General features: G+C 51.9%; 1 protein-coding gene across 1 annotated transcript in view; it reads left to right on the forward strand.

Annotated features, from left to right (window-relative positions):
• RASSF5 (Ras association domain family member 5) overlaps window positions 1-13619 on the forward strand; it is a 67578-nt gene that overhangs the window by 16562 nt on the left and 37397 nt on the right. The window contains exon 2 of the mRNA XM_087437263.1: window positions 9348-9469. Within this exon, the coding sequence (XP_087293389.1) occupies window positions 9348-9469 (122 nt within the window). The remainder of the gene's footprint in view (window positions 1-9347; window positions 9470-13619) is intronic.

Here is a 13619-nt window from a genome sequence, read left to right on the forward strand (position 1 = left end):
ACAGACCTCCAAGCTTCACAAATCACGGTCTCTCTGCCTTCCCACTCTCCATCGTGACCCATCCTCTCATGTCCCTGCCTTACTCCTCTCATGGCCCGTCAAAGGCAGGGCTGGAGGGAGGCAGGAGCAGGTCAGAGGCACTTAGATCAGCAGGAAAGTTTCATGATTCTTCTTACCTTAATGCATTGGGAGAGGACCCCAAAATTGGGAGGGTTTTTTGGCTGGCCTGACACACTGAGTCAACAGGAAGCTGGGTACCCAGACCCAGCAGTCCCGTAGTGTGGAGAATGACAGCTGCCATTTGTGGAGCATCTACTCTTACAGGCACTGTTGGGTGCTCGACATACATTCTCTCTAATTTTGGCAACAAATCTGCTGGCAAGGAAGATATTACTACTTCCGTTTTGCAGACAAGGAGATCGAGGCTAACTAGATTCCATGGTTTACTAAGGCTAAGTAAATTGTCCAGGCATCTCAGACCCGACCAGAAGCAGGGCTTGGGTTCAAACCCTGATCTGTGTGACTCTGAGGCCAGATTCTGTCCACTCCCCAGCTCCTTATTAAGTGCCCCCGTTCTCAAAGACCTCTGTCACGCGCATTAAACAGTGTGCTTCAGGGCACCCCGTGGTCTGTCGAGGGTTTCTGATGTTCAACTGCCGAGTGGGTGCACTTTGGGGCCTCTGTGAGGCAGCTGTACTGGGAGCCCAGTGTCCATTCTGGTTGCTCTCCCACTGTCCTTATCTCTCCACATGATGAGATAGTCGGCCCTGCTGTGGTGCCGTCATGGGGAGCAAAGGTGCAGAGGGTGCACCTCTTTGAGCGGGGCGGCGAGAGCCCACAGCTGGTGGAGGTTGACTTTGGCTGAAGAGCTGGCCTCTCTGGGGACGCTGCCCCGGGAGCTCAGTGCAAGAACCTCTGGCTGCTGCCCGAGTAGTTCATGGCGTCCAGAGACGAAGGGGCCGTGGGTGGAGAACTAGTCTAGAGCAGGCAGACGGTACGGCTGGGCTTCGAAGCTCCCAAGTTGAGTGGTTGGCTGAGCTGGGACGGGAGCTGTGAACTGGCACTTCCCAGGATGAGGTGGCAGCCTTGGGGAGGGACTTTCTCCCTGTTGCCTGCTAGGGCAGAGGAAAAAAGCACTCCTCGCCCACATCCCTTCAACCCGCGCTCTCTTCTGGCTTTGGGCCACCCTAACCCCATCCCCGATGAAGCCCATCCCTGGCCTCAAGTAGTGCAGGGTAGGGGGGACCAGCACCAAGTGGAGGGGGCAGCTCTGAGGAATGGTTTCCCAGAAAACAGGGCTATTGAGAAGCAGCCAAATATGATGGATTTCCACTCCCGATTCTGCCACTCACTAGCTGTGAGGCTCTCAACAAGTCTCTTAACCTCTCCAAGGCTTAGTTTGCTCATCTCTAAAACAGGACTAGACCAAAGGAGCTGGAAACTTATATCCATGTGACAACCTGCACACAGATGTTTATTGCAGCTTTGTTCATAAGTGCCAAAACTTGAGAGCAACCAAGATGTCATTCAGTAGGTGAAGGGGTAAATAAACTGTGGCACATCCAGACAATGGAATATTATTCAGTGCTAAAAAGAAATGAGCTATCAAGCCATGAAAAGACATGGAGGAACCTTAAATTCATGTTACTCAGTGAAAGAAGCCCATCTGAAAAGGCTACATACTGTATGATTCCAACTATATGACATTCTGGAAAAGGCAAAACTGTGGAGACAGTAAAAAGATCAGTAGTTGCCAGGGGTTGGAGGGAGGGAGGGTTGAATAGGTAGAGCACAGAGAACTTTTAGGGCAGTGAAACTACCCTGTATGATACTGTAATTGTGGCTACATGTCATTATACATTTGTCTAAACCCATAGAATGTACACCACCAAGAGTGAACCTTAATGTTAATGATCCACTTCGGGTGATAATGACGTGTCAATGTAGGTTCATCAGTTGTAACAAATGTACCACTTTGGTGGGGATGTTGGTAATGGGGGAGGCTGTGCATGTGTGGGGGCAGGGGGCATATGTGGACTCTCTGTATACTTCTGCTCGATTTTGCTGTGAACCTAAAACTGCTCTAAAAAATAAAGTCTATTTTTTAAAAATAGGGGTAGAAATACATATCACACAGGCACAGTATAACTAGATTATGTGAAATCGTGTATATAAAGTGTCTGGCACACTGTAGGTAGTGAATAATGGTGCCCGCCATCATGGCAATGTGAGTACATGATTTTTCTTTATTCCTTTTTTGTGATATTTTTTCCTTTAGTAAAGAATACATGTTCATTATAAAAATTTAGAAACTATAAAGAAAGGAAAAACACTTGAAATCCCATCACTCAGAGGAAGCATGTCACATTCCTTCCAAATATCTCTCTGTGTGTAATGTATATATAAGTGTGTGTATGTTTTTATATAATTAGGACCATAAAACACAACCTTTTTCTCTTTCAATGATATGCTTGTGAACATCTGTCCAAGTTAACCAGTATTAATCTAAATTATCTTATATAATGGCTAAATAGTATTTTATTTTAAAATGTGTCATAACTGTAACTGGTCCCCTGTAGATGGATATGGGATATTTCTAGCATTTTGTTGCCATAAACAACTGTGTGATGAACATTTTAGTGAGGACATATTTAGATACAGATAAATATACACTGAGGATAAATTCCTGCAGGAAATTGGTACCACCAATAAGGCAAGAACCTTCTCATGTACCCACATCCTCTTTAATACTAGAAGTTATCAACTTTGGTTAACAATTTTCTTTTCTGAAACTAGAGCAAGACTTTAGAAGTTCGAATATTGGAGGGGGGCGGGTAGGAAGGCAGGGAGAAGAGAAGTCCCGGGGCGGGCGGAAGTGCCTGTCTGAGATGGGGGAGGGTTACCCCTCACCAGGCCCCAGGTGCACCTGGTGCCTTACCTCTGCAGTGGGCTGAGATCTGGGGCCTCCTTGCCCAGCCTGGGGACGGGGTTCACTGGGGGTCTGAGGATGCATCAGGACCTTTTGTATCAGGACTCAGTGGAGGTCTGGAGGAAGGTCAGTAGGCGCTCATGGCATGTGCAGAGACAGGCTTCCCGGATGACGATGCCTGATGCTGCGGCCACTGGTGGGATTTGACCTGGATTTTAGCCAGTTAATAAGAACAGCTAATATTTGTTGATTTCTTAGTTTGTATCAGGTGTTCTGTTATTATTTACATAATTATCTCATTTAATTCTCTTAGCAACCCTATGAGGCAGGTACTGCTATCATCTCCATTTAACAGAGAAGAAACTGAGGCACACAGGGGTTAGGAAACTAGCCCAGGGCAGATCAGCACTCACACTCTGGTGTTTCCACTTCAGCAAAAGGCAGAGCACCATTCCTTCCTCCATTCACTTAACCAATTCATACCCACTCCCTCGTGAATGCTTACTAGTGACTGGGCATCTCAAATACCGAGCAGCCCAGCAGCCCCGGAGCAAAGGGCTGGGCCAGCCCCGGCGTGGGCTTTGGGAACTGCAGCTGCGGGGGTTTGGGAGGGTGGTCACGAGGGATCTAGCGAGCCTGAGGTCCGAGGGGACATCTTGGGGCCACGTGGAGAAGCTGTTCCTGGGGGGGGAGGAGAGAGGGTGGAGGCTGCAGGGTGATGGTGCAGTGGGGCTACAGGTGGTGGAGCAGACCCCGGCCAGGCTGGGACAATGGGCGCAGAGGGCAATGGGCGGCTCTCTGGGCGGTCTCTGAGCCGCCATAGCTGGGCTAGAGTGGAGAGACCCCCAGCAAGGCAGGGACTCCAAGACTGAGGACTGCCCCCAGTGACTTGTTAGGGAAGACCAGGACAACCCTTAATCCCACTTTTAAAAAATTTTTATAACATTGTAATTTTCCAATGCATTTTTTTTTTGTTTTTCAGATTTCTCTGTAGTGCCTAAGAACAAAATTATTTAAAAACTAAGAGCTGTTTGTGTGCTTGTGTTGGAAATGACTAGGTAGGGGAAGGTTGGTGAGACTATAGGTTACCCGCCAGGAGCTCCGTGGGGTGGGAAGGGGTCCACATTGGCAGCGTAGTGGTGGGAGAGGGTGGGGATGGAACGTGAGCTGGGGCCTCCATGTTCCAGGCCTTCTATGCAGTGCTTTACATCAAGCACCCCACTGAATGCTCATGGCAGGCCTGTGAACTGCTGTGATTCCCACTTTGCAGTTGAGGAAATGAATGCTCAGAGAAGTCCAATAACTGACACAAGGTCATGGAGCTGGTCAAGCGGTGAGTGGAGGCCACGCCTTCCTCAAAATCCATTCTCTTTCCATTTCACCACAGTACAGACCAGGTCCCTGAATGGGGGAGGTGGTAAGGTTTGCTCTGAGGTTGACCTGCTCCCAGGGGCCTGGGGTGCCCAGAGAATGGCGTGGGGCTCCTGGGTTCAGAGGCTGTCATGCTTCCCCTCGGGCCTCAGAGGTGGCTTTGGTCCTGCAGGGTGGGAAGGTGCTATTCACTGCCCTAGGGGTGACTCCCAGAGAGGCCTGTGGGCTCGCTGTAAACCAGGCTCTGTGTGCTAGGTGCCTGCCCTGCCCTCACCCCGCACCTTGGCTCCAGTTGGAGGAGGGGAGAGTTAAGTGGAGGGTTCCCCACATTGTCTTGAGGTCTTGCATACAACTCTGGGATGAAAGGGCCTTTTTTTTTTTTGTGAGGAAGATTAGCCCTGAGCTAACATCCGATGCCAATCCTCCTCTTTTCTCCAAGGAAGACTGGCCGTGGGCTAACATCTGTGCCCATCTTCCTCCACTTTATATGGGACGCTGCCACAGCATGGATTGACAAGCAGTGCGTCGGTGCGCGCCCGGGATCGGAACCTGCGAACCCCGGGCTGCCGCAGGGGAGTGCACGCACTTAGCCGTTACGCCACCAGGCAGGCCCCTGAAAGGGCCTTAAGGACTCTTTATCAACAGAATGCCTCTGGTTCTGAAAAGTTACACAGCAGATTGTATGCCTGTGTGTGTGTGTGTGTGTGTGTGTGTGTGTGCGTGTGCGCACGTGCGTGCATTTGGCAACTGGAGTGGGGCAGAAACTAACTTTGGCAGTGCTGGGGATTAAGGGGAGGTTTGTAGCTTCTGCCTTTTGGAAAGACAATCTCCTAGCACAGGTAGTTCTGTCTGCCGGGTTCCCCTCCTCTGGGCTGAAGTGGAAGAAGGAATGCTGTCTCTGGGCTTAGGTTGCCATGGCCTCTGGGCCTGACCTCTTTGTTCCAGATGGTGGCTTTGGTGGTGACCTTCAGGGGCTGAGCGGGCCAGGAGCAGGGCTGGTGGAGGCAGGTAGGTGGTCCTGGCGTCCTTCCTCTGCCAGTCTGCGGTTGGTCTCTGGAGATGGTGTCCATGAGAAACCCCTATCTGTTTGGGCCTAAGGTCTCTGGGTTCCCTATATGGCCCGGGGTCTGTGCTGTGGGTTGGATTGTGTCTTCCTTCCACCACCACCACCAAAAATATGTTGAAATCCTCACCCCCAGTACCTCAGAATATGACCTTATTTGGAAATAGGGCAGCTGCAGATGTTAGTAGTTAAGAAGGGGTCATAAAGGAGTAGGGTGGGCCCTAATCCTACATGACTGGTGTCCCTATAAGAAGATGACCATGTGAAGACAGAGGCACACAGGCAGAAGGCCATGTATAGGTGGAGTTATATAGCTGCAAGCCAAGGAACACCCAAGATTGCCAGCAAACCATCAGAAGCTCAAAAGAGGCGAGGAAGGCTTCTCCCCTACAGGTTTCAGGGGGAGCACGGCCCTGCCGACACCTTGATTTCAGACTTCCAGCCTCCAGAACTGAGAGACAGTAAATTTCAGTCTTAAGCCACCCAGTTCAGTGCTTTGTTTTTGCGGGCCTAGGAAACTAATATGGTGTGGGTGCTGAGGATGGGCCCTGGGAGCCTCCCTCCCTCCTGGCTCACAGCTGCCTCCTTGGAGAAGGGCCCCTCTTGTGCTTCGTCTCCACCATTCCTCCTTACGGTTACATTCCTCCTTCGGTTTCCATAGGTCCCTCTTCCCAAACCTGGAAGCACATTTCTTTTCCTCAGAATATCCCTGGGAACGGGGACAGGGCCTATAGCTGGAAGGGAGGGGAGTAGAGGGGAAGGGGGAATTCTATTGTATGGTTGACAATATTAAGGTCCAGAGATGTCAGTTCTCCCTAAGACACTATGATCAGAACCTGGGAATGTTGCTCCCACATCTTTTGCCGCCCCTCGTTGGGGAGAGCCTCGTCCTGTGTATTCTGTGGTGTCAGAGCTCCCTGCCTCCTCGTGGTCCCTGCGATGAGGGAACATGAGTTACCTGGGGGGTCTGATCCGTTCCTTAAGCTCCCAGAGCCTCCTGTGCCACGCAGCCTTCCCTCACTCCCTTTCCCTTCTCTGTCCTCTGACAGGCTTCCTCGACCTGTGCCCTGCTCTGTGCCGTCTCACTCATCAGCTCTCTTTTCACGTGTGTCTCCTGTCTGCCCAGCGAGCCTGAGGTCCTCCGGGGTCCTGTCTTATTCAGCCTCACCCTCAGGCTAGCACAGGGCACAGGGAAGTCCATGCTCAACACATTGAAGCCGCTGCCAAAGATGATGGTGCTGGCTGTCCAGGGAGGGCTGAGCCCTTCCTGGGGCCTGTGTGGCCCTGTGCCACCCAAGGTCCCTCTCTCTTTCCTTGTGCAGATTGAGCACCAGCTGAAGGCCGTGGAGGACGATGGAACACCCAGGGCAGGGGCTGGCTTAGCAGCACCTCGTGATGAGCTGCCTTGAGGAAATGATGGCCTGTGAGAGTGTAACCTCTGGGTCCCAGTGGAACGCGGCCCTGCCTTGGGAATCTCATGGGTGTCCCCACCCAGAGCACATCAGGCCTGTAGGCTATCGGCTGCAGCCCAGGGGGCTTGCTTCTGTGTTTGCAGAAGGGCATGGAGCTCTGACTTCATCTCTGCTGGCCTAAAATCTCTGGGCCTGGCATTTCCAGGGGCCAGGAAGTATCAAGATGTGCTTCAGCGGTTTTGCTACAGTCTGTGATTACACGGTCTGATGGAACGAAGTTACTGGTGCTCAGATGTGCTTTTTATAAAATTCTGAAACACTCCTCTCGGAGTCTTCTGTTCCCTAGCCCCGTCCAGCTCAGCATCAGGCCTGGTAAACAATCTGTGTGAGGTTGTGGTGCTGCTTTCAGGGTATGTATGTGTCGGAGAGAGAGGGGAATTGAGAGGCTCAGATGGACACGGTGGCTGTGTCAACAGTGCCCGGAGCTGACAGAGGAGGCTGGGGAGCTGCCTCCTCCCCGCGACACTTGCCCGTTGGTGAGCTGGTGGCAGCTCTCGCTTGCCGTAGGGTTGGGAGAGCTTCCAGTCCTTCCTCCTCTTCCTGGTTTCCACTTCTTGGTGTTGGCGGAGCATTCCTCACCGCTCAGCCTGCGGCCGGAGGCCGTACAGGTGTGTCCCGGGAGTGCAGCCCGGAACAATGCTGCTCTGTGTGGCTCTGGCCCCGGGGCTGCCTTATCAAAGCCCTGGTGCTTCTGGGCTCTGTGGGCAGGGGAGGCTTGGCCTGTACGTGCCCTTCACCCCACTAGGGATGGGGCTGTCCTCGTGGCAGGCAGACAGCTCCCACTGGGGGGCCCAGAAATGCATGCGGCCTCTTGTAGGTATAGGGTGCGTACCTGAGAGAGGGCTTCACCCGTTCCACCTTGAAGTGAGAGGATGGGTTTCTGTGGAGGAGAGCAGGAAGGCCTGGACAAGGGTGGGATCTGAAGGAGGGGATGTTGATGGGCCTCACCTTCAGGCATGAGGGAGATGAGCAGTAGAGCTTCTAAAGGCCATCCCAGAAAGTGGTTGGAGCTCCTGAGTGAGAAGATTGCAGGTTTCTGGAATCTCTGGGTGTCCCCACATTTGTCAGGGTGCTCCTCTGCAGACGTTCGTGGAAGAACTTGTACAAGGATGTGGCCCAGGTGCTCATCTTTGGAAGTGTAAGAGAAGGGGGCAGCTGGGAGAGTGGCGGTCTCAGTCCACAACTCCCCAAAAGAGTGGGGAGAAGAGGCGACCCACCCCCCAACCCCACCCCAAGATAGGATGTGCTATGGCAGCTTTGAAGAGAGTCCAAATGTGCTGAATTTTTGGAGCTTGTTAAAAGCAAGGAAAAGAGTGTCGGGAGCCTGAGCCCTATCAGCGAGACGTTGTCCCCTAGTCCCCAGGTTATCTAAACAAGTCCAGGCTGTGTTCCTTGCCACAAGCCCCGCCCCCGCAGCTGTCCCAGGCACCTGGCGTCACAATCAGAAAGACAGCCTTCTCAGGAGAGACTCACGCACCCTGCCCTACTCGGCCTTCTGGCTGAGCTGTGGCCCCTCCAGCACGGATGATCTCAGCACCACACCCCCACATCTGAGCATTTTGCCTGCTGATGGACTTGTGTGGATTCCTTTTGCTGCCAACCTTTTCTTCACTCCTATCCCACATACACACGTGCCTGACCGAGCCTCGCTGCCTCCTGCTCCCTGCAGCTTCACCTCCCTTCTGCCAAGGAGGTTCCGGAGAGAGCCCTTGAGGAAGATGAGCTTCCTACTGGCAGCCTTGGCTCTGCCACTGAGCTGTGTGTCGTTGGGCACCTCACTTTACCTCTGTGGGCCTCAGTTTCCCCGTCTCTAAGGTAGTCTCCAAGGCTCTTTTCAACTCCAGTCATTAAGTTCTGCTTCCACAGACGTGAACGATGTCTCTGAAACACGTGCTTTCCACGGGAAGCACCTGATTTGGGATGTTGTCTACAGGCTATTCCAGCTGGGTTAGAGAAGCCGCTCCCACATTTCCAGATGGGGCAGGGTCAGAGACAGAGAGCAGCCCTTCTTTGATGATAATGCGTTTGTCTCCGGAGGCATTTTCAATTTGTCAAGACCTGTTCTCCCCTATAACTAGAAGCATCCTCTGACCAGGCAGGGCAGCTACTGTCTACATGTTACAGACCAGTGAAGAAACGCTAAGTCCTTCCCCCGGGGTCCATGGCCCCTGGTGATTAATGTAAATTAGTAGAAAGAGGACCAGTCTGAAGCCAGATGATCTGACCTTGAAAAAGTCACTAAAGTCCCTAGGCCCCAATTTCCTGTCTGTAAAGTGGCAATAATGATGATTGCAGGGTCACACAAAATAATGGAGGTGAAACAGTCTGTAAAGCATTTGGTAACTTTCACCATTCGTGGTAGCACGGAGAGCAGGGCGTCGTCCTCACCGTGTTCTCCCATCCTCTCCTTCTCTGCTGCCTGCTCTTCCCTCCAGGAGCTGAACACAATCTCCAGGGTATTTCTCTGGGAATCCTGCCTGGCCCTAATCCCCCTGCGGTTCTTTCCCTCCAGACTGTAAATTCACCTGCCACCCGGAGTGCCGCAACCTCATCCAGCTGGACTGCAGTCGGAAGGAAGGCCCATCCCAGGACAGACCCTCGCCAGAGAGCACCCTTACTCCGAACTTCAGGCAGGTAGGCAGCAAAGCTCGAGGACCAGGCTGGGAACAGCCTCTGCAGGTGCCCTGGGCTCCACGCTCTCTCCCAGGAGCTCTGGTGAGCAGGAGGTGGCGTGAGTGTTCCTCGTATGCTGGATGTTGGGGTCTCCGTCTGGCCAGATGGGGTCTACAGATGCACACTCCGATTCTGCACCCAATTCTGATGTGTGTGTGTGGTTTTCCCACACCACCAAAGTAGTTCTCTGACACCAGCCGGGTGTCCTACAATTCAGCTCAACTCTGACACTGTCTGTCCCCCACCCCCCACTTCAGATACCAGCCGCAAGTCCAGGTTGTTACCTGTGCTTCTGACCGACGGACTACAGATCGGAGATTCCCACAACTCCCTTCTTGGGTCCAATTAATTTGCTAGACTGGCTCACAGAACCCAGCGAAACATTTTACTTATTAGATTACAGGTTTATTATAAAAGGACATAACTCAGGAACAACCAGATAGAAGAGCTGCAGAGGGCAAGGTATGTAGGAAGGGGCCTGGAGCTCCCATGCCCTTTCCAGAAGCTCTCTGAACCCTGTCCTTTTGGGTTTTTCTGGAGGCTTTGGTACATAGGCAGGATTGATTAAATCATTAGCCATTGGCGATTGACTCAACCTCCAGCCCCTCTCCCCTCGCTGGAGGTCAGGGGGTGGGACTGAAAGTTTCAACCCTCTAATCACATGGTTGGTTCTCCTGGCAACCAGCCCCCATCCTTAGGTGGGGTCCAAAAGTCACCTCATTAATGTAACAAGAGACATCTTTGCTGCTCTCATCACTTAGGAAATTCCAAGGGTTTTTGGAGCTCTGTGCCAGAAATGGGGACAAAGACCAAATATCTATTTTTTATTATAAATCACAGTATCACACACCCTTTCCAAAGGACTAGGGGGACGGCACAGAAACGGTGACACGGAGAAGTCTGTAGCTGAGAAGTCGCCAAGCATAGCGCCTGCTTTGGCCTGGGGCTCTGAGCCAGAGGTGTGGGTATGGGTGAGGCAGGGGTCCCAGAGAAGCCTCCGGAGATCCTTGAGGCCTCATAGCCCTGGGGCAGTGGGGATGTTGGGGCTGAGACTTCTCAAGCACAGCATCCTGCCTGCCAGTCAGCCAGCCAGGCCAGATCAACTTCAGAGGGCGGGGCCAATGTTCTCTTCCTGTGTTAAAGGACCAGGAAGTCGATGCCCTGAGCAGCTCTTGGCCCTGGGTTCTGCCAAGGCCCTTGAACCAGGAGGTATCTAAATGTTACCCCACAGAATTGGGGTTCTCCTATCTGATGCTCATGAAAGAAGCCCATTATTATGGCGTCAGCTTTTGAGAAAGAAAACAGCTTTATTGCTAGATTGATCTGCAAGGAGACAGGAGGCATAAGCTCTCAGATCTGTCTCTCCGATCCAGGGCTTGGGGCAAAATTTGTGGGATGAAGTGTCATCTGAAGTGTGGGGATAGATGATTGGAGGAGAGGAGAGGTGAGGTAATTGATGATCTGCACAAATGTAGTCAAGCTTCATGCCTCTTCATAGGATGCATGTTCACAAAATGGTGGTGTTAGCATGATCTGAGGGTGGAGTTTTTAGCCCTTTGACGTCAAAAGGGTCGCTTGTTGGGCATTCACGCAGGCCCAGTTGATAGGTTCATGGTCTCAACCAGCCTGAACTAGCCAAGGTGGGGGAACTCTCAGATCCTGAAAAACAACCCTTAGTAAGATGGGGTCAGTTGAACTGGCCCTAGTAGGCCTCTGGTGACATAAATTTTGATGTATAGAATTCGGGAGGGAGACAGGAGAGCATTTTTTTGATTGTTGCATTGAACAAGCATTTAGTCAGTATCTACTATGTGCCAGGCACTGGTGAGAGTGGGGATAATAAATGATACATCGTAGTTCTTGTCTTCAGAGAGCTTGCATTCTGGCAGGGGAGGCAGAATACAACCAAATAATATATACTGTGATGCATATTGCAATAAAAGTATGAATCAAGTGTTTTGAGTACACAGTGCCATTGTTTCTGTTGGGAGAAATCAGGGGAGACTTCCCAGAGGAGGTGACATTTGATCTGAGCCTTAATGTCTAAGTTGAAGGTTGCTGGTCAAGGAAGTAAGGAGTGTCCTAGGACATCATCCATTCATTCATTTAACAAATATGTTTTGAATGTTGACCACGTGCCAGGTCCAGGAATGCCAGGGACGTAGTGATGAAGGGAGCAGACAGGGCCCCTGCCCTTCCTGTGCTTGCAGTTAGCAAGCGTACAAGACTTCAAACAAATAAACCCCGTGTATACGAGGGAAAAGCCCAGAGTGCCATGAGAGACAATACAGGTGCTGAATGAATGTTTATTTTCCTGAGGCGAATACAGGTGGACCTGGGGACTCTGGGTCCCATCCTGAGTCCCCAGACTAGCCATCCTCATGCTTTTTCTGGCCATGATGCACATGATCAACGATGTTCAGTTGCCTGATCCTCCCTGCTGTCCCCCATGCCTCCTCTCCCACTGGGAAAGCATTCTAGAAAGCAAATTTGATGTATGTTTTATAAGAATGATATTGAATCGGTCCTAAAATATATATTTTAAAATTCTGTGCATCCTCCACACACTTTGGGACAGTAACTGTTGATAGTGTAGCCTGAATGAAACCAGGCCTCTTGGGAGGGCCTTGTCCCATCCAGGTGGGGGTGGAAGGAGGGAAGAGAGATCTGACCCTGAAGCCCTGGTGAGTGATGCAGGGTTTTGCTGAAGGTTGTCTTAGAGGATGGAGGAGGGAGGCTACATAGTGCACCGTATAGCAACATTTCCTAAAACTCTTATTTAAACAACTCTTCCTTTTCCCAATTTTCTTTCCCATTTGGGAGCTTCCACCTCTCTCTTCTTTCTGTTCCCCTCGACCCTCCCCATCTTCCATCTGGAAGCCCTGTCCCCCGACTACTCCCTGGATCTCCTCTTTGGGTCTCTCTCGATTCCTTCCTCTAGAATAGCGGGTCTCAGAAGAGAATTATTTTACCCATACCGCACCCCCCCGCGCCCCAGAAACATCTGGTAGTTTCTGGAGACATTTTTGGTTGTCACAAATGGGGACATGCTACTGGCACCTAGTGGGCAGAGGCCAGGGACGCTACTGCACATCCTACGTTGCACAGGAAAGGCCCCCACAACAAAGAATCATCTGACCCAAACTGTCAACAGGGCCACGGTTGAGAAACCCCGCCCTAGAGCAGTGTAGTCAGCTCCTGAGGGTGGTGGACAGAAGGCCCCGAGCAGGGCCTGGGGTTTGCTGGATACATTGTCTCGTCCTCAGAACGTCAACAGGTGCTTCCAGGTCTGAGCATTTGGAAGCAGAGTAACGCCCTTCGCTCTGTTGGGGAGAGGAGTCGACCCCGGAACCCTCTGGCAGGCTAAATCAGGGCTGTGTCTCGAGCAGAACCACTACGGCAACATAGAACGAGCCACACAGAACCACACGGAAGGAGCCAAGAGTCCCGCGTGGTGCTGAGCAGCCCCCAGCCGGCAAAGAGCCTGGAGTGGGGTCTGCTCTGGCCGGCTGGGTCGGGCTCTGTGTTTGCCTTGGACAGGCCTGAGTGCATGCTTCAGCACAACGGGGCAGGACCTAGCCTTCTGTCGATAAAGCCTGGGCCTCGCTCCAGGCCCACTCACCTGCTCTAAAAGGCTTGTTTGTGCCGATTTCCGCCTTGGCTTGATTTTCTGTTGAATACCAGGATGGAGCATTCTTTCACCTTGACGTCGTCTCCTGACCTGAGCTAACCTGAGGTGCCAGTGCCATCTTCCTGGGGGTTTACTGCGCCTGGGGCCTGGTCTGAGCTCAGCCAGTTTAGGGGCACATGGCCACTCGAGGTCTCAGCTTGGTGGTGTTTCTCCTCTCTGCTCTTTAAGGAAAAGAAAATCATGGATTTTCCTCCATCTAGAGAGAACCACTGTTAGTTAACATTTTTCTGTTTACTTTCTGTACATTCATACACTTTTCAAAACATGGTTGAGATCATCCTGTAGATAAGTATTTGGCCTCAACCTTTGAAAAGCAGTAATCCTCTCTCTGCCATGCCAGAGGGAGGAGGGGAGGGAGGAAGAGGAGCTAGGTGCGTGAGGGGTGGGATGGGCTCGGAGCCTGCAGCTGTGCGCACACAA

Source organism: Ceratotherium simum, chromosome 2 (assembly GCF_057802395.1).
Source record: "Ceratotherium simum simum isolate JZ-2026a chromosome 2, ASM5780239v1, whole genome shotgun sequence".
In the NCBI taxonomy this organism is placed as follows: Eukaryota; Metazoa; Chordata; class Mammalia; order Perissodactyla; family Rhinocerotidae; genus Ceratotherium; species Ceratotherium simum.